The 26,338-nt window shown below is 37.1% G+C and overlaps 1 protein-coding gene across 1 annotated transcript; it reads right to left on the reverse strand.

Annotated features, from left to right (window-relative positions):
• Nucleotides 1-19,215: 19,215 nt before the first annotated feature.
• Nucleotides 19,216-24,625, reverse strand: SCG2 (secretogranin II). Its single transcript, XM_036421980.2, has 2 exons — nt 24,473-24,625; nt 19,216-21,504 (listed from the first exon to the last, which is right to left on the reverse strand). The coding sequence occupies exon 2, from the start codon at nt 21,488-21,490 to the stop codon at nt 19,634-19,636; it is 1,857 nt and encodes a 618-aa protein (XP_036277873.1). The 5' UTR covers nt 21,491-21,504; nt 24,473-24,625; the 3' UTR covers nt 19,216-19,633.
• Nucleotides 24,626-26,338: the final 1,713 nt, after the last annotated feature.

The following is a 26,338-nucleotide window of genomic DNA, read 5'->3' on the forward strand; positions in this document are numbered from 1 at the left end:
AGATCTGACTTTGGGTGGTAAACATACAATGCAATATACAGATAATGTATTCTGGAATTGTACACTTGAACCCTATATAATTTTGTGAACCAATGTCACCACAATACTTTTAATGTAAAAGGAAAGTCTCATGCTTGAAGGATTCTAAATATTTCACCTGAGGATTGTCCTGAAAGCTAAAAATTAGAATACAGCTATTTATACTACAGCAGAATTTGGTGCTGAATGATTGCACAAAATAAATCTTGCTTAAGAAAACACTTGGCTAATAAAATTAGACTACACTTGTAAAGTATTCACTTATGGATTGAGGTAACTGAGGACTTTATTTATTTATTTATTTATTTATTTATTTATTTATTTTAAAATATATTTTATTGATTTTTTACAGAGAGGAAGGGAAAGGGATAGAGAGCTAGAAACATCGATGAGAGAAAAACATTGACCAGCTGCCTCCTGCACACCCCCCACCGGGGATGTGCCCACAACCAATGTACATGCCCTTGACCAGAATAGAACCTGGGACCTTTCAGTTCGCAAACCAACACTCTATCCACTGAGCCAAACCAGTTTCAGCGTTAAGTGAAGCCTTTACAAGTGTAAACAAATTGAGACAAACTTTAAATTTGGCTTGAAAATTATTAACCAAACTGATACCCAAGGCCTTGATTTACATGAATTATTTGGCTTAAAAATCAATTTAATGCAGTTTTTAAAAATTATTTTTAAGTTCACATGTGTATTCATTGTAAATATACAATGTCTGAATTATAGTTTGATGAATTCACTATTTTTTCTACTTAGCTGACAAATTGCACCCCTCTTTATTTCCTTTTTCATTTCAAAAGGTGGAGGGAACTATGAAACCCTGAGTACCATTTTGTTCTCTTTTATTGAGACCCTGCGTAAACACCCAGAGTATTAGCTCTCTGGACTGTCCTTGATTTTCTTAAATCCTCAAGAAAAAATGGTTTAAGCAGAGATTATCGACATCTGTTGGCATTCTGGATGTCATTTGAGTCATGTCTGAAGAATTCAAATGATGTCAAAGGAATGGCAGTAATCCAAACAAACTCATCCTTTAAGGGATTTGAATTAAATTTTCAAAATTTGAGAGATGAATAATGGAAAGAAAAACACTTAACCCTAAGCTACAAGGGTGAATACAGACATTCATATCAATAGGAATTTTGTGAATAGATATTCTTTCTTATTCAGAAGATATGCATCTTCTGGGACACCGCATTGTGGAAGTTGTCTTTATTTATCCATTGCCTCATGCCACAAACTCAAATTAAAAATCAGAAGTCTGTTGAATTTAGGAGAATGTGGCAGGTAGGTAACTGTGTCATGCACTACTAAAACTGAAGGAAGAAAATAATAAAATAAGGTGAAAGTGCAAATTACAGTTTAATTGGGGCACAAAAACAAACAAACAAACAAACAACCACAACTAAAAAACCATTGTTCAATCCTTCTGAAAACTGAAGAGAAATTTTCATACCTTGCCAGATGGAAGTTAAAAACGATCAAATCAATGTTTTATAATATTGATATAACCTTCAAATGTCAGTGTTTTATGAAAGATTTTAAAAATTTGGACCACCATAATGGAAATAACTGATAATAAACTATAATTACATAACTTACTTTTACAAAGCACTTACATATTTATTAACTCTGTTTGCTCCTACAGTATACCTATGGAATAGCCAGGACATATTTTCTATTTTACAAAAATTAAACTGAGAATTAAGTAGGAAGGTGGAATGAATTGGCCAGAGTATTTTTCCCTCTTTCCACTCTCTAAGTCCAAAGAAATCTAACTTTCCTCTGGTTGACAGTCCAGAGTAGAGCAAAACACATCACTTTTTTGCCAATGTCATTTTATTAATTCAGTTTGCTGATAAGTGGAAATCATTTTGCACTGGGGAACCAAGTTTCTATAAAGAGAAAATAGATTGTTTGTCCTGCTCAACATGGGAGAGCAATAAGAACTGAACGATATTAAGTTTCATGAAGTCAGCTGGCTGGCCCCTTGGCATCCAAACGTGAACCCAAAAGATGCCTCCTGCACATCCTAAGGAATCCTGGCCATGCTCCTATGTGTCCCGGATTGATGTCATGAGATCTTTACTTTGCTCATTCTTATGTGAGACGCTCAGACCCTTTGAAGTAAATGTTTCCCAAATAGTTTTGTCTCATTTGATTGGCGATAAACAGCAAATGCTTCTGATGTACTAGCTGGAAGGGAAAAGGTGTTTATTATTACTTTTAAACTATGAAGTTTGGGACAACATGACCCTTAGAGACAGATATAAATAAGCACAGAGAGGAACTTCTCTCTCATTTCTATTAAGAAGTATTTGCCAAACAGAAAATTTAACGGGGGATTTTTTTTTCCAGGCAGCAGGGTAGTGTTTGTCAAGTCTCCATAGAGTAAGAAATCATAGCATATTTGGAGAGTTACAAGTAGGGCAATGAGCTGTGGCCCAAAGAAACATTTGGGAGGAGAGAAGTCTGGAAACAGAGACAAGTGCAAGACCATAAAGCAGTGTCAATGCCAAAATAAATCTGGAAGCTATCTCATGGGTTATGAAGAACTATTAAAAATGTGAAAGCATTGAAGTTACATTTTCAGATTAGGTTGTTTCAGATTAGAGAGGATGGTTTGAAGCTGGGTCAAACTGGATGCAAGGAGAATACCTAAAAAGCTATTAAATTGAGAGATGATCAGGCTTCCCTAATCTAGGACAGAATCTATAGCATTTGCAGGTGTAACTTACAAGAGAAAATGTCGTGGCAAGCTGATAAGATGGCCACACTTAATACCTTCTTTATATATAAGTCCGTTTGCAATGTATCTTTGCAGCCCCTTCCATCAAAATAGCAAGACTTTCACCATAGCCAGTTTGGCTCAGTGGATAGAGCATTGACCTGTGGAGCAAAGATTCCTGGGTTCCATTCCGGTGAAGGACATGTACCTTGGTTGCAGGCTCCTCCCTGGCCCGGACCCTGGTCAGGGCACTTACAGGACTCAACCAATTGATGTGTTTCTCTCACATCGATGTTTCTCTCTGTCTTTCCCTCTCTCTTCCACTCTCTCTAAAAGATCAACGGAAAAAAATATCCTCAGGTGAGGATTAACAAATGAAAAATATAAAGAAAAAAGATTTAAAAATAAAAAATAAATAAAATAAAAATAAAAATATGAAGTTTTTCCACCTCTTGAATCTGGCCTGGCTCCATGCCTTGCTTTGACCAGGAGAATGAGGTGAAGGTAACACTGTGCCACTTTCAAAAGTAGACTTCCTGCCTCTGGAAACTGTTCTCTTCTAAAAATCCACTAAAATAACAGTGAAGGAAGTGTTTTTTGTTTTTGTTTTTTTAAAGGAATCAGGTGAACAAAGGCATCAAAAATGACAAAAATGTTGTAAACTGATTAATTTTCTACAAAAATACTTAATAATATATTACACTGGCATAGTTTGTTTGCCAGTCCCTTCAGAGCTAACACATTAACAACAATTACAAATGAGTTAGAGTAATTTACAAGTGTAGTAGCTTGATCCAAATGAAAAGTCACAATATGTAACTAAATCCTCTGCAGCGACACATTAAACCATTGCCTCTATGCATAGTTTCCACAGAATGATTACTGACTTTGAAATCATTGCTGATGTTACTTCAGGAGATGTGTATGTTCTGGTTTTCTCATGGTCAGTTTTGTTTCTAGAATTCCCATGGTGGATGATAAATGTGGGCAACATTCTGAGCAAATTACAAATTTATTATCTTGAAAAATAGAAAATGTGCACCTAATTTATTATTAAGCATGCCCTATTGTCATTCTTTAGCTCATTTTGTTTTGAAGGTTTATTGGGGGGAAAAATTTTAATTATCAAAAAACATAAACAAGTAGTTGTTGACTTAAAACATGCAATAAATTCTGAAACTGAAGAAGGATAGCTAGAGAGCGGCACCAGGCCCTTCCTTCTGCCCTCTCCAGGCTTGCAAGATGAAACAGACTTATGGAGAAAAACCACAGAAACAAACAAAATCCATTTGTATCCAGCAGGGCTAGACATCCTGACCCAAAGGTGACCTATAGCCAATTATAATGCCATTATAATAGATTATCATTGCAGATAGACCAATACCCATCCTGCCATGACAGTTTTGGAAAGGACCAAATGAGGACACAAACTCCCTCTCCCTTTGGAAAGGTGATGCCTTGCCTACCCCACCTTTGCTCCTCCAGATCCACCACTTTGTGAAGTCCTCCCCACTAGCCGAAATACAAGCCTAGCCCCCAAAACCCTTCTGGACAACTACTTCTCCAGTCTGCCCTCCCTCCTATCTGAGTGTGTACTTTCACTTCAGTAAATCTTTGTGCTTTGCTGACTCTCTATGTCTCACTCTCAAAGTCTTCCTTGCATGGTGATAAGAACCTGGACAGTGCCTCTGGGTTAATGCCTCCCTTGGCCTCCCCAATGAGTCTCCAACATCAAAACCACCGTAGCAAGAAGGTCACAATAACTTTCTAAGCATTCTATGGCAGAATATTTTAGTCTCTATTTCCCACATGTACTTTGTGTTCACCAAAACCATCATATATGAAGTTTCTCATTGACTCCAATCCCCACCACAGGGCAGTCTGGCAACTTTCTGAATGCTATAGTTCACAACTAAGGTCATGGCATCACTGGGTAGTGCAACTAAAGCTGGCAGGTGGGATAAGAATGAAAAAAATCCTCCTTTATTTTCTTTGTAGCATAATGTCTCTTCAGATTGATTAACTCCATCTTCTTCTCATTCTCATCTCTAGGAAAATTATCTGTCCCCACTGATCCCAAGAAGTTGATTATCAGAATGAGATAGAGGAGATTGGGGACAGAGAATATGTTTAGCTTGCAGAGCATGTGATTGGATAAATCAATTCTGTAAGCTTTTGAACATTTTCTGAATCATTTACTTGTTCCTTTTAAAGTCAACAAATATGATTTTTCACAGGGTCAGGTTGTTATTTCAGCACCTGGAATATGTGCCCTAGGGACCTTTGTATTTTCTCACCCATTGCCTTGCTATCATTTTTAAAGCCAAAAAACTTCCAGGATGCTATTCGTGAAAACAAACAAAAAACAACAAAAAGAAACCAAATAAAAACGCACACAGTAGAATTGTTCCCTCTTTGCTTGTTATTATCGAAAGCCATCAGTTGCACATTCTGGAGGAAGAGACAACTTCTATACAGAAAGTTCAGAGACATTGGGAAGGACATCCATCCCCACTCAACATGTATTTGCTGTTAGGGCAGCCCATTAGCAGGGATTTAAGCCTTTCATTCCACCATTAGAGATAAGTGCAAACCCAGTGCAATCCTCCTGGGGAGGAATTAATACCACAGTACAAAATGACAACAGTGTCCTCATAGACAAGGAATTCACAGACCCACAAATACTTCTCTTGAAGTGGGTGAGCTTATATGGTCCTGGATTATTTCTACAAATGAGCAAGGGGAACATTGTCTGACATACACAGTTCATTGTGACTAGGACTCAAGTCTTCTGATTCCTCACTTGTTATCCTTAGAGGAAAAAAACAAAACTAAGAAGAGAAGATACTGGGTAGAGCACTAATGGAAGCCATAGAAAGGCCAGAAAAATAAAGGTCAGAAAATGGGAACTCCACTGCTCTATTTCCACTCTCCCTCATCCCACCACGAAACAGTATGTTTCCTGAGCCTTGCTACTCAAACAAGAATTCAGACTAGACATATTGGCCTTACCCAAAGGTTCGTTAGTAATGCACAATCTCAGGCTCAAGCCCAGAGCTACATTTTAACAAGATGTCCAAGTGATCCTAGTACACTTTAAAATATATTTTGTTGATTTTTTTTTTTACAGAGAGGGAGAGAATTAAAAACATCGATGAGAGAATCATCGATCAGCTGCCTCTTGCACATCCCCTACTGGGGATGTGCCCACAACCAAGGTACATGCCTTTGTCCGGAATTGAACCTGGGACCTTTCATTCCTCAGGCTGACACTCTGTCCACTGAGCCAAACCGGTTTTGGCAATGATCCTAGTATACCTTAAAATATGAGAAGCACTGGGCTAGATCCACAGGCAGCAACTCAGATGCCCTATCAAAACTGTCCTGCCCACCATCGTCCTCCTACAGAAGCCAGGACCAACCTCTGGGCTGACACAGCACCTTGTTATTTCAAGTCCCCAATTCACAGGATTTTATTTTATTTATTTATTTATTTTTATTTTATTTATTTATTTTTTAATGTAACTCCAGAATCCTCCAAGAGGATAAATGAAGAGTCACAACACCTGAAGGTGGAGAGACCAGCAAAAAGTGCTTGGACAGTTCAAATAAAAGCTGCTAGGACTGCGCCCAGCTGTGCCTATAACCTGGATCTGATTGGAATATTTTTGTTTGACTTCATTTGATTTTATTTAATGTGTTTGTTTGTTTTTTTGTTCATACCAGGATTCTTTTTTATTTCACAGAGCAGGCAAATTGAAATTGTTCCACAGACTACCTCCTAAATGTCTCTCATTCCTCCTGTTCCATACTAGGCTATGCATAGCTCTATTTTATAAGTTTTTCTAAATAAGCACTTTATAAGGCAGTTTTTCAACTGGATTGTGAGCTCCTCAAAGGAAAAGTTGTATGTTGATTTATTTTTGCCACCCTAACAGTTAGTGCTGGCCCCCTGCCAAGGCATGAGAGGAGTGATGTGTGATACTGGCCGTTTCTGTCCCCTGCAGACAAGCTTTGCTCTGGAGCATCTCATTGGACCAGCAGTGACTTTCATGTCTGTATTCCATTCTCATGGCTCCCCTGCCCAATTCTGCTTCCTCCCTTTTTCTTTCAAAGGTGCCATCCCCTATACACATTTTGCACCCCTACCTCATGTCAGAGTCTGCTTCCTGGAATGTGCTACTGGTAACGTGAGACAGTATCCCTTGTCCAGCCAGGCTACTTGCCTCATTGGCTTTTCAGGCGAGAGTCCACTCATAGTCTGTTCTAAGTTTTGTCATTTTTTTGATAGTGGAGCCGACAGTCTCACTTCAGTTTCTTCTGGATACATTCTTTTGTATACCATGTCCTTCATCAGCCTCAGGTCTGGCAGTGCAACATATGCAGGCATACAATATTCAAAGTGCCAAGAAATTCTCTCTCATAGAATCCACATTTACAGTTTTAGGGAAGAACCCTGGTTAGCCCAGCTTGAGTTACATTCCCATTCCTGAGCCATCAGTAAGGACAAGAGGATGGATGGGGCATCATGATGGATCAAACTCAGGACTCCACATGGCTCTGTGGCTTCAAGAGGGGAGATTCCATGATTGCTAGCTCCAAAGTGTATACACTGGGGAGAGGCAGTCCCCAGTGCTGGTGTGATGGTGTGACCAAGAGAAAGAGGGAGTGGGATGTAGGGTATACAAAAACAAACAGACAAAAAGTAATTTCTCACTGTATGTTCCCTATTTTAAGAAGCATGAGTCATGTATAATTACAATAGAATATGGTAGCTGTTGTTAAAGGAGGAAAGACTAATCTGATATCTTTTGGAGGATGTGAAGGCAGGGTCTATAGAGTGGGAGGTAAGAAAAAGCAACGTCTAAAAAACCTTCAAAAAGTTGTACCTTAAGGAATAAATGAAAGCTTGGAAAAAAAAAAAGAAAGAAAGAAAAAGAAAAAGAAAAAAGACAAGCTGGGGGACCAGCCAGATGCAAGGAATGGAATGTCCAGGTCACTAAGATCTAAAATTTCATGGCAGAATATCCTCTCCTGAAGTCCCTATTGGAGCATCTCTATAAAAGTATATGAAGTTTTAGGATGGATTGGACACTGCACATCTCTAGTTTGAATGCATCTTTCCTTCCTGAATGCTTCCCATTCACAGCAAATATTCATTGAAGTAATCAGGCTGACCCATTGGCTTACCTACAATATATATATATATATATCCTATATAATAAAAGGCAATTGTCCCCTTGACTAGGAGTTCAACCGGGAGTTTGATCAGGGAGCAGGGCCAACGACCCCTGACCCCTCACCAGACCCCATCAGTGCACTAATTCATGCCAGCTGCCTCCTGTACACCTCACACAGGGGATCAAGCCTGCAACCCAGGCATGTGCCCCTACTTGGAATCAAACTGTAACTTCCTGGTTCATAGGTTGATGCTCAACCACTGAGCCACCCTAGCTGGGAAGCTTACCTATATTTTTATAGCTATTTTTATTTAATTTTTATTATCATAGATGCATCCACAGTAAAGAGGAGATAATTATGTATGAAGAACAACTGTGGATGAAATATTAGAGATATAGCAATTATTAAACTTATTAAGGCTTTAAATATGTAGAATAAGTGATCAGTATTATTATGTATTTTATATTAGTGGCCTGGTGCACAAAATTTGTATATGGGGCGGGGGTCCCTCAGCTCAGCCTGCATCTTCTCACAATTCTGGATTCCCTTGGGGAATGTCCCACTGCCAGTTTGGGCCTTATTCTACAGGATCAGGCCTAAATTGACTGTCAGATATCCCTCTCACAATCCAGGACCACTGGTTGCTAACCACTTGCCTGCCTGCCTCATCACTCATAACCACTTGCCTGCCTGCTTCATTGCCCCTAACCACTCTGCATGCTGGCCTGATTGCCCCTAACCACTTGCCTGCCTGCCTGATCACCCCTAACTGCCTCTGCCTCGGCCCTGCCACTGGAACTTGGTCCAGAAGGATGTCTGAAATGATGCCCAAAAGGTCATTCGACTGTCTGGTCTAATTAGCATATTATGCTTTTATTATTATAGATACGTGTACAAGAAAGAGTAACAAATGTGGAATATATCACATGAATGTAAAAAATGCCATTTTAGTGCACATATGTTGTGTACATGTGCATAATTTATATTTACATGTATAACATATTTACATATATTATGTTAAGAAGGCGTTCTTTACATAGTGAACAGAATAAAAAATAACATTTCATGTTATATTGAATTCTGTGTTTCAAGGGTTCCAATTATAATGCAGTCTCAGTATATCTGAATATGAAGTATTTAAAATTAAATCTTACACTAGTTCTTATTGGAAATGAATACAAATATGAAGCACAAAATTAGAAACTATTCTCATTTATTTTTTTTTGTTGCATGTAACTTTTCTTTAATGATACAAGTCTTATAAGGAACAAATCTTAATAAACCATAAGCACAGATCCTGGTTTATGCCATCCAGCACTCTGGAAAGGGTTTAAAATCAACAAAGAAGCTAAGGTTGGCATTGATGCCTCCTTTTTATTTTCTTAAAGATGCAGGAAACCTGAAGGTTAAAGCACAAAATTGATTTCACCAGGCTTATAAATTTTGAAACCCCTCCTGCTCTGTGCTGATTTTACATTACAGAAGGCCTCAATGCAGTACCCTGGCTCTCCAGCTACCATAGCAACCTGTTGATTCAGAATGAATTGAATTGTGGGATTATCACTACGGGGGGAAAAGGAGAGAAGTTTCTAAGCCTTATTTATGTTTTAGTCAGTTCACTGTGCAATGCCTATGAATAGGAAGACCCAGAAGAAATTCTTCTGTTATTTCCTTTAAAATCTATGTAGAATGTTAAAAACACTGTGGTTATTAAATATTCATGTCTATAGTGGTTAATTTATCATTGCACCATTACTAAAATGTAGACAACAAATAAAATAAAAATTAAAGTCCTCAGTATCTCATTGAAAATTCATTTTTTAAAAGAGGGATTTGGGCACTGTATAAAAAGAATAACCACATGAAATTTAAACTTTGATCTTATCAGTTTCCCGCCCATATTGAATAACTAGCATAAATTGGGATAGTAAGCTTAAAAATAAACCAAAAGTGTTGGGTCATACAACCTACAGACTTTGAATTTTCCAGTTCATGGGATATGGCCCCAGCTAAGTTGAAACCCATGATGATGGAATCAGAACTTGTTGCTTCATCACCATCCACTTTCTCAAAATAGCTGCAGTATAAGAAATAATTCTGTTTGCCAAGGAGGCCAAAGTGCTTTCACAATGTGGTCTATTTTTGTGTGAATACATTACATGCACTTCTTATATCCCTCTCTGTACAACTGTCCAGTACTAGAATATACACATTGCAAATGGTCAGTAACTGTTGCTTAATTAACTAGAAAATTCTACCTTATATTTAGCTCTGGGCACTGCAAAACCACTTCACACACATTATTGATGAGTCCTCAAAAAAAAAAAAAAATACCTCAGATCCAGCTGGAGTAAGTGCCTGAGCTAATAAATAGCAAAGCCAGGATTTTACTTGGTTTTGTTTTGTTTTGTTTTGTTTGTTTTATTGGCCCCAAAACCTCTTCTCCAAGTGAATGTTCCCTCAAGTCAGAAGACTTTCTGGAATTGCAAGGCTCTTTGAGATGTTATACAGGAATGTATATGCCAGCCAACATTAGAAAAACTAAATTATTATGGGGTGGTCCAAACTCACCCTATCCTACAGAAGTAAAAACTTAATTATTCATTTAAACATCAAGCTCTTGAGTATTTCTAGATCTTGGGATTAGAAAATTGCCAGTTAAAAGGAAATGTCAATGTGGGAATCTAGGGTTGGATTCAAACTCAAATTAAGGTGAACATTAAGTTAGATTCTCTTTAAAGCATAAACTATGGCACCATCCTGAGATATCAGATGTTCTAAAAACTCTAAAGCCAAAGGGCTTCTCAGACAACCATGGGGGTGCACCGCAGGGGCTTCACTCTTTCCTATGAAAGTGAGCAGAGGTTATAGAAAGTACATGCACAGACTCCATAAAGCATGAGACAGCAAAGAGAAACTTATTGTATAATAACATTGCTTATTTATTCAACACATGTACATTGAGCAGCTCACGTGGAAGAGGCATAGGTTGGCCATTGTAGTAGAGGATATAGAGAGGCTATTTAGAGCAGGTCCCTGACTTTAGAGCTTACAATTCAACAGATGGGGCAGACAGGTCAACACGAATAGCCAGAGCTATATAGCAAGACCAAGAGAAACAAATATTGCAAAGAAGAAAAAAGAAAATTACTGTGCCCGAAACCTGTTTGGCTCAGTGGATAGAGCGTCGGCCTGCGGACTGAAGGGTCCCGGGTTCGATTCCGGTCAAGGGCATGTACATTGGTTGCAGGCACATCCCCAGTGGGGGGGGGGGGGTGCAAGAGGCAGCTGGTCGATGTTTCTCTCTCATCAATGTTTCTAACTCTTTATCTCTCTCAATTCCTCTCTGTGTAAAATCAATAAAATATATATATAAAAAAAGAAAGAAAATTACTGTGAAAGCCAGGAAAAAAACAATCAGTGCACTCATAATAGAGGTAGCAGCATGTGCAGTAAGCCTCGAAGAATGACTAAAACATTGGAAATGTCCTTCAGGCTAAGAAAGCAAAAGCGCCAAAATATAAATATGTACTGGAGCAATAGGAAGTAGCAGTGGGACTATTCCACCATTATGTCCTGCTTAGCACAGACATCATAGGCCATTCTTCAGCTAGTCTTTTCACCCCACCACCACTATCCCCTGTGCTGACCAGAGTTAATGATAATGATTTAATGAAGAGGTTTCAAGAGAGGGGGAAAAGAGTCTGATAAAATAACAAACCTCAAGATATCAACAATACATTCTTACTTGAAAATATCCTGAGAATAGAAAACAGAGTGGAAATAAACATATGTAAATGATATGGAAATTAATTACAAATAACTCATGTGGCTTTAGATCCCTAGAAAAACTTGCTGATGATCCCTATAATAAACCTTCTGGAAGGTAAATACTGTCTGAACAATTGTAAATTGCCATCATTGTCCCAAATCAAAAGACTTAAACTTGCTAAGAAAATGACACTGGCTTTTCAGTCCTTGGTTCTTTTCACCCCTCATAAATTCCCTGATCAAAATCCACAGGGCTTCCTAGACCTTCAGCAGTCAGGAATAATAGTCACAGATTAAAAAAGCATTAACTGTAGTAGCTACGTATTTGGTCTGACATAATTTATATTAGCAAAGGACTAATCTCCATTGTCTTTATAAAAACAGTAATCTTTTTGTTCTATAGGATAAAATAACTATAATTCTCCCTCTTATTAATAAAAATGTCAAAATTACTATAATTTTGCAATGTTAGAAAACTATGGCATCTTAGAGGCTTGCCTCTCCATGGCATAGGCCCTTCTGATCATGCATAAGTGAAGTTGAAAAAAATATCTGGATCCAGTTGTCACAGGCTAACATCTACCTACTCCCTTCCTGTGAAGTCATAAAAGTCACTGAGCTCCAATGCTGCTGTTGTATTTCCTTTAGGTGAAGATGAAAGGCTTGGTATAGAAAAGATTGAAATCTAGATCAGGAATTTTATAATTTCATGCTGTAAAAATTTAATATTTTATTAATGACATTAACTTTCATTAATTTCATTCTGTAAAATTAAAAGTGGGTCTTAAATCTATATCAACATAATAAAATTGATGTTTATTTTTTCAACAAGAATTAATGTGGTTTTACTAGGTTCAAAGTCCATATCCATTGTTTTTATTTTCTCTTCCTTTTCTGTCCCTCATTCCCAATTCTTTAATTTAGCCAATAACTAGTTTTTTTCTGAAATTTCTATGTTTCAGTTATTGAATTATGGAGCTAGAAGTACAATGATAAATAAAGCAAACAATAACTACCCTCAGGGAAATTGCATTCTAGTGATGGAGTACACAATAAATAAGATACAATTGTAAATTAAAATGTTAAATGTAATAAGTGGTAAGGAGGTAAGAAAAGTGTACAAGAGTTGAAGATTTAGAAAAATTTTCATTGAGAAGTCAATATTTGTACAAAAGATTTGAAGGAAATAAGGAAAAACCCCATGCAGATATTTGGGGAAATAGCACTTCTGAAAGAGAAAACAGTAAATGCACAAGTCTTGAGGTGGAAGTATGCTTGGCATAGTCAAGGAATAGTGAGGAGGTCAGTACAAAGGAGGGAGTAATGGGAAGAGTTCTAGGAAAGAGTTCAGAATTAAAGCATGCAGAGCATTGAATATCATAGCAATAGTTTTGGCCTTCACTCATTGATATAATCTGATATAGATTAAAACTGGATCACACTGGTTGCTATTCAAAATATAGTGAAATTAGAGTGAAAGCTGGTAAAACCAATAGAAGGATATTCCAATAACCAAGGTGAGAGATGATCATGGTTCGTAGTGAATTGGTAATAGTGGAGGTGGTAAGAAGGAATGTAGATCTATTTTGAAGTGGAAACAACAAGATTTGATGCGAAATTATAAATGAGTTATAAGATAAAGAGGAGTTAGGGACAAAAATCACAGGATTTGGTGTGAAGAACTGAGATGCAAGAGTTTTGAAGAGAAGCTGGAATTTTGTCAAATAGTAGGAAACCAGGAGTTCTTTGATGGCCAGGTTTCCTTTGAGATACCTATTGAACATCTGAGTGGGGATGAGATCTAAACAGTGGAATTCAGGAACTCATTATGAGCTTAAAATATAGATTTGGAAGTTGCTGGCCAATAGTTGATTGTAAAGCCATGGGGCTTGGAGGTGATCACCTAAGGAATGAGTGTAGACAGATAGAAGAGTTTCCAGGTATGATCTCTGATCTCCAATTATCAGAAGTTGGGCAGATGAGGAGACACCAAAGGGTAATGAGAACCAGTAGCCAGTGAGTTGAGGGAGATCCAGGCGTTTGTGATGACCTGTTCACCAAGCAAAAAAAGGTATTTACAAGGGAAAAATAGATTATATTGTCAATTGCTGCTAAGTCAAGTAAGATAAGGACTTGGAATTGACCATCAGATGTAGCAATGTAAAGGTCATTGTTGATCTGAACAAGAGCCATTTTTATGAAGACGTTGGGGTAAAACCTGACCAAAATGGGTTTTATTGTAGAATGTAAGGGGAGAATTTGGAAACTTTAAAGAGTTTCTTTACCCACAAGGAAAGGAAAGCAGAGTGTATCACCTCAATGCAGGTAGGTGGGTAAAAATGAACATGGGAATCTGAAGACCCTCTCCTCAGGTTCTTTATTTTTCACAGTGAAACAGGAAGAAATATAATCATGCGAGAGGGTTAGATATTTGCTGACAGAGGGGGAAATACATTATTATCTAAGGAGCCAGAGAAACTGAATGAGTTGGGGTGTATTCCAGGAGAGTATTATGGACCACTTGAAGTCAGTGAGCATGAATTAAATGAAATCAATCAGTAATGGTATATTTTCCTGCTATGTTCAGTTGTAGGAGAGAAGGTAAGAGTGGGTGGTGAATTGGACTTAACTGGAATTCTTGTGTAGTAAAGCTATTACAATGCTAAGTGAAATGAGTGAGTCAGAGAAAGACAAGTACCATATGATTTCACTCATATGTGGAATCCAATGAACAAAATGAACTAACAAGCAAAACAGAGACAGACTCTTAGAGAGCAGGCTAATAGCTGTCCCAGAGAAGGGGGTTTGTGGGTAGGAGGGGGGCTGAGTTGGGTGGTGGAGAGGTTGAGCAAAAAAGAAAAAAGAGAGAAAACTCATGAACATGAATAACAGTGTGGTGATTGCTGGGAGGAGATGGCAGTGGGAGGAGGTAGAAGAAGGCATAGAGGGATAAATGGTGATGGAAGGAGACTTGACTTGGGTCGGTGAACACACAATATAGTGTACAGATGATGTGTTGTGGCATTGTGCACCTGAAACCTGTACAATTTTGTTAACCAATGTCACCTCAATAAAGTCATTAAAAGAGAAAATAAAGAAACATGAGAGACCCAAGGAAGTTAAGAATGTTTACAAAGGCCCCAGCCGGTTTGGCTCAGTGGATAGAGGGTCAACCTTGGACTGAAGTGTCCTAGGTTCCATTCAAAGGCATATGCTTGGGTTGCAGGATGAATCCCCAGGAGGGAGAGTGAAGGAAACAGCTGATCAATGATTCTTTCTCATCATTGACATTTCTATCTCTCTCTCCCTCTCCCTTCCTCTCAGAAATCAATATGCTTTTTTAAAAAAAAATAATGTATACAAAGGAGTGACTATAATAACAAACATGAAATTTAAGCTTGACAATGAGAGTGGTGAAAAATATAAGGAGAGAGAGAGAGAGTAGAAAGATGGTAAGATCCATGGATTACATTTTTGGTGGGTGTGGGGAATTATTGGAACAAAGATACTAGAGAAATTTCACTGGAAATATACAAGGTGGTTGATAGAGTGAAATGTTTAGCATTTAGATTTAGGATGGGTTGCACTTACTGGTAAGGAAAAAATCAAAGGGTAACTATGTAAGTGCATAGTTGATGGAGGATAGAGGCTGGAAAGTATTGGAAAGGTCATTTTCATGGGTATTGAAAGCAACAAGTATTAGAAGCAGTGTTAGAAAAAATGACAGTAAGCAGGAGTTACTATTTGTAATGCATGAGGGGCTATAGATGACTGTGACAGTGAGGGATGGGTAATAATGGCTACTGAGTGATGGCATGAAATTTAAAGTGGCACATCCATACAGACTAAGCCTTAAATTTACATAGTGTTACATGTTGGGTAGATTTTAATTTTTAAAAACACCATTATTCCAGCTGTTCTGGATGTCCAACATTTTGTCTTGATCTTTACTTGGGTTTTATGAACCTCTGTGGGGGTTTTGTGTTTGTTTGTTTGTTTGTTTGTTTGTTATTAATTTCAGAGAGGAAGGGAGAGGGAGAGAGATAGAAACAACAATGACAAGAGAGAATCATTGATTGGCTGCCTCCTGCACATCCTTTTTGTGCCCTGACCAGGAATCGAACTCTGACCTCTTAGTTCATAGGTCAATGCTCAACCCCTGAGCCACCCGTCAGACTCTATTTATGGTTTTGATGCATCTCATTTGACTTGCATCAAAGATAATCCTCACCAATAATAAAGCATGCCATTTCCCCTAAAAAAAAAAAAAAAAAAAAAAAAAAAAAAAAAAAAAGGTGAAAGAAAAAATGTCCCATAAGAAGCAAAAAGGAGCAAGGAAGAGAATATCAGGGGAAGCAACAATTTCAGTGGAAAGATAGGTTTCTCTCAGAGCAGGAAGGTAAAGAGGACATTCACAGGAGAGGTTGAGGATGCAGAGGGTTTTGTTGATGACTGATCTTAGGTATTAAAGAGCATGATGAGCCGAAACCGGTTTGGCTCAGTGGATAGAGCATCTTGCCTGTGGACTGAAAGGTCCCAGGTTCAATTCTGGTCAAGGGCATGTACCTTGGTTGTGGGCACATCCCCAGTAAAGGGTGTGCAAGAGGCAGCTGATCGATGATTCTCTCTTATCGATGTTTCTAACTCTCTGTCCCTCTCTCTTCCTCTATAAAAAAAAATCAATAAAATATATTTTTTTAAAAAGAGCATGATGAACAAGGTTATAGAATATGAAAAAAAAAAGTAGGAACTGGGGTTTAAAAGGTGATAACGTTTTGTTTTTTGGGGGGGAGGGGGGACTTTGAGTGTGAGAAATGAGGAATAACTTGGAGACTTGTTTTAAATGGCACAATTGGTTTAGTCCTAATTGTCCCCAAAGCAGGTAAGGAGGAGAGGCTGTGAATATTGAGGGGAGGGATGGCTAGGTAGGTGAGTATGGCAATATAGAGTGCAAATCTTTTATATGACTCTTCTGATGGAGGCCTAGACTCCTACAAGAGGTGCAATCTTGGTATAAGACAGGTTCTCTCCCCTTCCAGTGGAAGCCTTCAGAAAGCACTTGGCAGGCTCTAACTCCTCCATGAGTTCTGCTGAAAAAGACTTCTAGGAAGGAAAAGCGATACTGTGGCCCTAATTCTAACTAATTTGTCATCCGCATCCTTGAATAGTACTTATAACTTTCTTTTTAAAATACATTTTATTAATTTTTTATAGAGAGGAAGGGAGAGGAATAGAGAGTTAGAAATATCAATGAGAGAGAAACATTTTTCAGCTGCCTCCTGCACACCCCCTACTGGGGATTTGCCCACAACCAAGGTACATGCCCTTGACTGGAATCGAACCTGTGTCTCTTCAATCCACTGAGCCATACCGGTTAGGGTGATAACTTTATTTCTTATGCTAGTGAGACATATACTTATGAAAAAGCATTTGGATCAGAAATAAATAAGCCTGATGACTCAGTAGCTGAAAACACAGTGGTACTGCAAAAAGGCAAAGATGTTTGCTGACTGCTGTCTGAGAGAAGTCAGGCAGAGAATATATATCCCAAATTAAATATCTCCCCAATTGCTAATCTGATGCCTGAAATGTCATCATTAGAGAATGGTGGAATTTCAACTGCGACTTTAAGAAAAAGCATCACTTTTTGTTGTAGCAAAATGAGTACAGGGTTTGACATCCTCCTGGTTTGTGTATCAATCCCAGCTTGGATTCTCATCAGCTGTGTTGTGTCTGTCAGGAGAGCAAGTTTCTTTTGGGTGTAGATGGTCCAAGTTATCCTGTCTGCTAAGGGCTTGCATGGAAATAGTCACATGGAGAATTTAGTGTACTAGGAGTGAATTACTTCATGAAACAGAAGAATGAAGAGAGTATATAATGGGAGGAAGGTGGATATGGACATTAGCATCTAAATTTGTAGCTGTAATTTAAGCTTCACAAATATCCAGGCTCTCTCACTACTGCCTTGCGTGATAGTGAGGTTCCTAGAATGGGATTTTCTTGGGGTCAGAAAGTATTTGAGTAAAGACCACTTACTAGAAACACAGTAGAGATAATTCGCCTCTAAAGGGCCCTTCCATTTATAGATTATTGGATTTCATATAATTGTATGACAATTGGGACAGAAAAGAGGAAAAAGTTATGAATCAGGAAAACCTACATTCAGTGTTTTCTCTTAAGCCATTCAAGGATAGTCTCCCATCCCCACCCCTGAGACATACACATACACATACACATACACATACACATACACATACACATACACCTATATATACACATACTCATACACACAAACACATACACATATACCTATACATACATATACTCATATACACACATAGACACAGACACATACACACAGACACACACACACATGCACACACACATGCACATACACATACACATATACCTATACATATTTATACTCATACACATACACACACAGAGACACATACACACAGACACACACTTGTGCTCTCACTTAGAAGTGACCCACACTGAGATGTCATGAGCTTCTCACCATTCCCCCTCCAAAGTCCCAAGTCTCAGGGGGAAGGGCACTTCCCAGAATCAGTGTAGTGAAGCGGTTAAGAATACAGGCTTTGTCAGCTGGGTGAGCTATATAACATTTCTGAGTTTTGTTTTTCCTGAAAAGGGGAGATAAAAGGCTTTTGACAGTGGTATAGTAGAGACCAAATGAATTAAAAGTATGTAAAGTCTTTAGTATAGTGCCCAGTGCAAGGTAAGCATTCAATAATTAGTGAAAATTATTTCCTTGATTGTTTTTTTTAAACCATTGTCATATTTGTTGTTCTATATGTTTTCTTGCTGTTGTTGATTTCCTATTGATGTTTGGATGCTGATATCTTCCCCACCCACTGAAGTGATGCACATTGTAACAGTTATGCACTGCCTACCTTATTCAGAATTCTTCCTAGCACTAGGACAAGAGAGGGGGCAGCTGGTGTGTTCTCACTGTGACCATTCACTTAGCTGACAACCAGTTTGTGGTCTCTTAACCCCTCTTGAATCATAAAAAAAGAGGCAAAATCTTTGTGTTCGGGGGACCAAGGTTACCTGGGAATAGGTAAACTGCTTCCAAGGCTATAGTCTTTGAATTACCCTGTGCACAACTTTTTTTCCAGTGTTGGTTATGTGTATGAAAGAATTAAATGTATTTATTTATATAAATCAAGGGTAAAAAGTATAAAAAGGACAATTAAAAACCTTAGATAAGAATTAGATAGTGTGCTGTTAGAGGATATTGCATTCTATAAGCATATACCATGATCATATGTGTAACATTCATGGTATCTTACCTGGGTGGGCTGTGGAAGGTGATGATTTTCTCTTTTCACTCCATACTTCTTGTTCCATAGTCATTGTCTCTGGTTTAACAGAATGAAGAGTCCACAGTTGCCCAGAAATAAGATTTATTAATCAAAAATAAAACACACATTGAAAAGACCTTGTAAATAAAACTGTATATTTATGATGCTTTATTTATTTTTTGCTTCAGTACTGCACAAAACACTACAGACAATAACAAAATAATTCAATAAATATTAAAAACCTTTAAGAGAATTATAAGACACTCTTTTTCATATGTGGGCATCCACAAGGCCACAACCATTAGATACACTATTAAACACTATCATAGATATCTTTCTTAAATAAGGTATATAATTACTTTTTTATCCAGAAGTCATAGCATTTACACATATCAACACACAAAAGAACAACTCAGAGTGAGTGAAGCAGACACCCAGTGAAATGGAGGCATCTGCCTGTATATCATTTAAAGATATTACATTTTTAACAGGATAGAAGTCAACACACTAAAGAGAAAAATTGGGGTTTTCTTAGGGTCAGAGGAATGAAAGTAGGGCATTTCATGAAAGCCTCTTACATATTTTCCATTGCTCTTTTAGTAATACGCTCCCTCCCCTTTTCTGCCTTTTCTTGATTGAGGTATTCAAGCACTTTCATTAACAGATCTTCATCCAAGTACTGTCTGTTTGGGGTATTCTCATTCTTCGGGGGCCCCATGGGAAGCCGTTTGCTTACGGAGGCTGGTTGGTCAATTTCTTGAGAGCTGCCTTGATTCAAATGTTCTTTGATGGCCTGCTCAATTTGGTCCTCTTCCTGTAGGTCATCTTCAGATGAGACTTGAGTGGGAGCTCTCTTCATCTGGTTTGGATTCATGACCTCAGGGTATTTAACTAGCATCCTGGCCAAGTACTCTCCTAATTCTTGATCCTTGTCATTCAGGTTTTCATAGGCCATTTGTCTGTTTTCAGCATCTGGCATCCAGACACCTGGGGACATCTGGTTTGCTCTCGATCTTCCAGGACCATAGGGGAGTCTTGGCAGAACCTTCTCTCTGTTATACTGACTGGAAAAATATGGAGGCTTTTGATTTGCAGCACTATCCATCCCTAAAAGATTTAAAATGTCCTCAACAGTGAGCCCATCTGGTAGGGCCTCTGTCACAGTACGTCCAGGTATTTTGGGGTAGCCATTCTTGGAAAGCATCTTATTTTGGAGCATATCTGGACGGTCTAAGTCAATCTCTGAGGTGTCATCTACGTCCACGGGAAGTTCAAGTTCCGGCTCTGGTTCCACTGACCCATTTGGCTTCTCCCCTGTTTTGAGCATGTCGATTAAGTCTTCAGGAGGTATTTGTAAATTCCTTGAAATTTCAATCAGCTGATAAATAGACTGAGAATCAAGTGGTTTCTCAAAAAATCTGGTTGCTCTCTCCCCATTTTGCCCATTCTGTGACCTCCCATTTCCTGCAGCATTCATTAACTTTTTCAGATAGGCAATTACTTTGGAGACATCATCTGAGAGTTGGTCTTTACTCTCTTTCCAGAGATCTTCATCCTGGAGGCCCAGCTGCCCTGAACGCTTAATTTCATTATTGATTTGTTCAGTTTTTTCTACATTCTCTTTGTTATCCTTTACCTCTTCCTGGGTTTGACTCTCTATTTTTTCCTCTACTGGATTCCAATCTTCACCCCCAACCACATCTTCATAGGCAATGTTATTGGCCTTGTAGATATCATCTTCATCATCTGTGTAAAGTTTTTGCTCCTCATCTGACTTCTCACGCTTCTGGTTGTTTGGTCCTGTCAGTTTCCCCAGCTCTTGGAACACAGATTCCAGTGTAGCAAGAGTTTGAGGAGTATATTGCTCCTCCACTATTTCATTTGTGCGCTTAAAGGCATTGTCCCTGGAATTCTCTTCATACATAGGAGGGAATCGCATGTGCTTGAGCTTTCTCTCTGCCCACTGTTGAGTTTCATAATCATCAGGCATGTCAACTGGAAAGTTCTCTGAATTCAAGGTATAGAGCTTGTTTTCATTTGGTTCAGACTGGGGCTCATTTTCAGCCTGTCTCAGAGCTTCAAGGATTATTTTCATCCACTCATCTTCACTCAGAGAATCCCTTGAATTTTCTGAGAAGTGACTTTCATCTCCATTTTCTTTTTGCTGAAGGGGAACAGAAACACCTTGGTAGGGATTGTAGTCTGGGCTGCTTTCTTCTCTGTGAGCTTGTTGTCGGAGCTTTTCTATATATTCCAAAGCCCTGATCATTTCAGGACTGGGGAACCTTTGGACGTTTTCCAATCTGAGGTCTGGTTCTTTCTGAAGCAGTTGGTTTCGCTGAAATGAAGCTGCCTCAGCCCCAAAGATGAGGAAAATTAAAGAGATGAGAGACAGCGCTGCTCCAAGCCATTGAGTCTTAGCTTCTGCCATGTTAGAAAGATTTCCTTAAAAAGGAAAAACATGAGTTAACACAAATGAAGACTAGAAGACACTATAGCAAAAGATGTAATTGACCATTAATGGAAAAACATAGTAGAGATTACTTCACATTAAACTTAGAATGACTATTTTTTTAAATCTATAAATATATCCACTATGATTATCACAAGCTAACTATAGAAACCTAGCAAAATTTTGCCCATTTGCATCAAATTTTGCATGATATACACTTAGTTAAAATACTAACAAAAACATTGATTTGGTGTTTCTCAAATTTTATTTTTAAATTATGAAACATGTCATTTGTTTTCAATATGCATTATTTCTTTTTAATGAAGACTTTCCAAGATGAGTTTTAATTTTCTTATATAACATTTCTATTGAAATCATTGGTAAAAAAGATTAGTTGGCTTAATTTAAAACATGCATGTACACATGCAAATATATAAACACACATACACATACACACACACTAATTTTCATGAGGTTGTATCAAAAATCGTGGTTTAGTTTATAAATTGTCCACCCAATTTTGTTGTAAAAAAAAATAGCATCCATAATATAATATTAATACATATAATAAATCGATACAGCATGTTAATGTTAATCATAATGAATTATCTTGTGGATGAGTCCCACTCATAAGTTATTTTTCAGAAATAACTTATTCTCACTCTGTCACCAAACCTAACTTTCCATTTTGGAAGGTGTGTACCTTAATAACCTCCACAAGATGTGTTTCCTCAGGTCCAAACTAGTAGGCTAACCCAATGAAGTTTCTTTTTGTGTAAGCATGTTAAAATGATATATTAAACTGTTTTTAAAATATCTTATGTTCCATATTTCTTCTAATAATTTTATTGTAACTGTCTTACAAAATGCAATCATGGTTATATTTTTCATCAGCCCTCCACAGTGTATAGTAAATAATAACAGATGCTACAGAGAGAACATAAGTTTACTTAACCAAGCTATTTCTGAACTTGTGAGTGTTCAAATACAGCTTGTTTTATGTCTATGTCTATTTTTTTTTGTCCAGACCTGTGAAATCTTAAATGACTCAGACTGTTAAAATGTCTTAAAATAACCACTATATAACTCTCAATTTAGATATATACAGATGATATGTTGAATTCTTCTTACTTAAAATTTTTCATTCATTTTTCTCCACTTCCTTATTATCTCCATATGCATTAACAAGGATGTCAGTTCTTATATGTTTTATATTTGCATTGCAAATATGAAAGAACTATCTTAATGCTTGTAATTTGATTGCAAATAAAATAAATTTAAAGGGAGTTTATAAGTTTGCTCATGATATCTTACCCGGATCGTGGTTTTGTGATATATAAACAATGTGGGTACAGTTTCTGTTAGCTTATATATCAAATGTAGAAAATATTGTTTACTAGATCATATTGGTATTTAAGTAATTTCAAAGTCTCAAAATGATTATAATTATAGATAGAAATGTATTTAGCACTGATGAATATATATATATATATATATATATATATATATATATATATATATATATTTGATTCTTATTACCCAGTATATTTAACTTACTGACAGAAAAGTCTCTAAAGGCATGTCAGAGAAAACTTCTAAAATACTTACTATGACTTAATATTTACTGAAATAAATTTTAGTCATAAATTCTTAGGTCTAAATACAAATATAGTATGCATTGTTCTTTCTATTATTTTAGGATTAATTTAGCCTTGGCAATATATTTTCAACATTATCACTTGAAACAATAATTTTAATTTAGTAAACTAATTTTCTTTTAAACCATTATCCTGAAGTATTCTTAACATAAGAATTATGTGCTTGTCTTTAAAATCATTTTATTATAGCTGAGCTTTGCTGTGGGGTTTGGGGCAAAATACTCAATGCAGTTATTTAAAGCACAGCCTAAGAAGCTCTACCCCTTGGTCATTTATAAGGTTCAGTTCGGATGACATAGTTATTGCCTTTGAGTAAGACTCAAGGGATTTCTTTCTCAAGTAGCAGCTCTTATAAGTAACAAAGATGATTTCAACAGCTCTCTAACATTCTATATAGGGACTGAATTAAAACCCCACTCATTAAAATGTATTTTCTATTGAAATTCAACTGAAACATGGACAAATACAGGTGGATATCTAATTCAAGCAAATCAACTAGTTAGGATTCAGGAGAAAAAAAAACACATTTGATCCATTGAAAGTCTAACAAAATATTGTACAACCTTTTCAAATCAAAACATAATAGTAATTTATACAGTTATGGATGTTTCCCTCATGTATTCAAAATTATCATCTCTGTAATTCATGGTCATATTCAACCTATAACCCAAGATAATATTTCACTCTGAATAAAGGAAGAAGCTTATGTTCCAGACAATTCTAATTTTACTTTCCCAGAACTAAAATTAGGAAATATGATGTAAGCCCTTTCAGAGTATACCAATTCAGAAAATAATTTTATATAGTTAATTTTGAGCTTTTGCAGCAAGGTAAATGTCAAAGAAAAAAGTAGTTCCAAAATTGGTTGCTAGAATTTATGACTGATGTGTTTAACATTTCAATCAGTGCAAACCTACTGTTAAAATTATATAAATTGTATCTGTGGCTTTGTATCTGGTTCTTAGGGGGGAAAAACAATAAATTAAGGAAAGAAACAAAATGTCAAGCTTGGTTAACATTACATTAATATATATATTAATGCTAAAATTCTTAACTTTTTATGCTTCTTATGACTAAATAACATTATTATTGATAAATATCTGACAGCAAGTGGCATAAATCATAGGTTCAATCACATATATACACATGCAGGGTCCTTAACATTGGCTGATGAGCAGCAGGTTGCTATTCAGATATTCTAAAGATATAAGCTTCTCAAACGATCTTTCTTCTCAGCTAGAAATTAAGGGAAGAACAAGTAATTTAGAACTTTGCAATAAACCAAACAGAAAAGCAGTCTTACCTCTTCTTTAAATGGCAGAGAAAGTCCACAGTATGTTCCTCCCGGTCCGCCTGGTGAGCTGGTCGGGCCGCTTCAGCACCCGGACAGCTCCTGGGTTTATAGGGAGCTGTGGCGCCTGACTCCGCACTGCCACACTGACGTCACCGTGCCAAGCCACAAACCCGAGCACAGGCGAGCTTTTTCAAAGAAACCAAGAGAAAATAATCACTTTATATATTTTTTTAAAAAATGCTGCATGCTTACGCCACCTGTCTTTTTGTGGCAAAAATTGCAGTTGTCTTTTTTCTTTTAGCCTTTGAGGCTTGAAATAAAATCCTCTGCGCAGTTTCCCTTAGAAAAAAAGAATTCTGCCACACAGACATGGCTCATTGCAATATCATCTCAACTGTGTTCTAGTATCTTGTGATAAGGGTTTCTTGTTGGTGCTTTTCTTGTCATCGTTATAAGAAAGTTTTATAGACAAGGAATTTTTTCTTCTTCATTGCCCACAAAGAAATTACATTATCATTCCTTGGTATATTCTAAAAGGAATGGAGGACACAGTGCGAATGTAAAAAGTTTTATTTCAGATCATGACCACAAGCAGCAGCACTGCTTTTAAATTGGTATTTATTTAAATAAAATAGTATTCTTTTTAAAAATGAAATTAAACTTTAAGTTCTAATGACAGAATTTTGCTTTAGAGTTTTGTAATTTTGAAATAGGCATTCCTAAGGTTACGAGTATAGCAGTTGATAATTCTATATGAACCTGGTGTAATCTTTTATATCTTATCTCAATAAAGGAAGCCCTGAAGTTCAGCGTTTAATGAAAATATTTCTATTAAGAGAAAAAAAAATTATTTCAGTTACAAAAAAGTGATAAATATTATTAAAATTTATTTACAGTTGAGAGGAAGTTGGACTATAAATATTGTATTTTCCTTCTGTTGAATCTGTGAATTGAATATATTCCAAAAATGTGACCAATCCAGGGAATAATATACTAGGTAACTACCAACTTCTCAGATTTGTACATTCCTGTGCTAATTATATATTTTAATAATTTTTATAAGTATAAATTTTAATTTTTAAAAAAATTAAAGATATGAGTTTCTTAAAACTATATAGTTCAAAATACACTTTAAGTATGCAAAGGAATTTTATTATATAAGAGATCTCTTATATAATGAATAATGATTAATGAATAATCATCTACTGATTTATGCATTCAATAAGTTGCAATGACTACTAAATGTCAGATGAATGATATTTAATGATACATAAAGATGATATATAAAGGTGTGTGTGTGTGTGTGTGTGTGTGTGTGTGTATATATATATATATATATATATATATATATAGTGCTTTAGGGGATGCTTTAGTTCAGTGTAGATGACAGACAAACATTATACTATATAATAAAAGGTTAATATGCAAATTGTCCCCTCGACCAGGAGTTCGACTGGAAATTAAAACCATCCATGGCCAGCCCACCAACCTCCCATGGCCCCACTCCCTGGTTAGCTTCACTTCCAATAGCTCCCCCTCCCTAATTGGGAGTGGGACCAGCCTACCAACTGCTCATGGCCCCTCTTCTTGGCTGGCTAACTGCCTGTGGCTCCTCCCCTTTGCTGGCTCCCTCCCTGATCAGCCTCCCCAAGCCCAATCAGGGTCAGGGCTGGCCAGCCAACCAACCTTGGCCCCTCCCCCCAGCTGTGCAAGAATTCATGCACCAGGCCTCTATTTTTTATATAAATTGGAAAGCACTAAGAAAGAGGTTATCCAGCAGTGTTTGGGAAACATGGAGGGCCACTTGGTTCAATAGGAATTCAGGGGATAAAATTTAGAGGGAGAAGGGAAACCTGGGAAAAGAAGCCTGGACTG

This window comes from Pipistrellus kuhlii, unplaced genomic scaffold, assembly GCF_014108245.1.
Source record: "Pipistrellus kuhlii isolate mPipKuh1 unplaced genomic scaffold, mPipKuh1.p scaffold_m20_p_7, whole genome shotgun sequence".
NCBI classification, from domain to species: domain Eukaryota; kingdom Metazoa; phylum Chordata; class Mammalia; order Chiroptera; family Vespertilionidae; genus Pipistrellus; species Pipistrellus kuhlii.

Excerpts from the sequence above, each read along its gene's own strand:
- SCG2 (XM_036421980.2), bottom strand. The coding sequence starts at position 21,490 with ATGGCAGAAGCTAAGACTCAATGGCTTGGAGCAGCGCTGTCTCTCATC.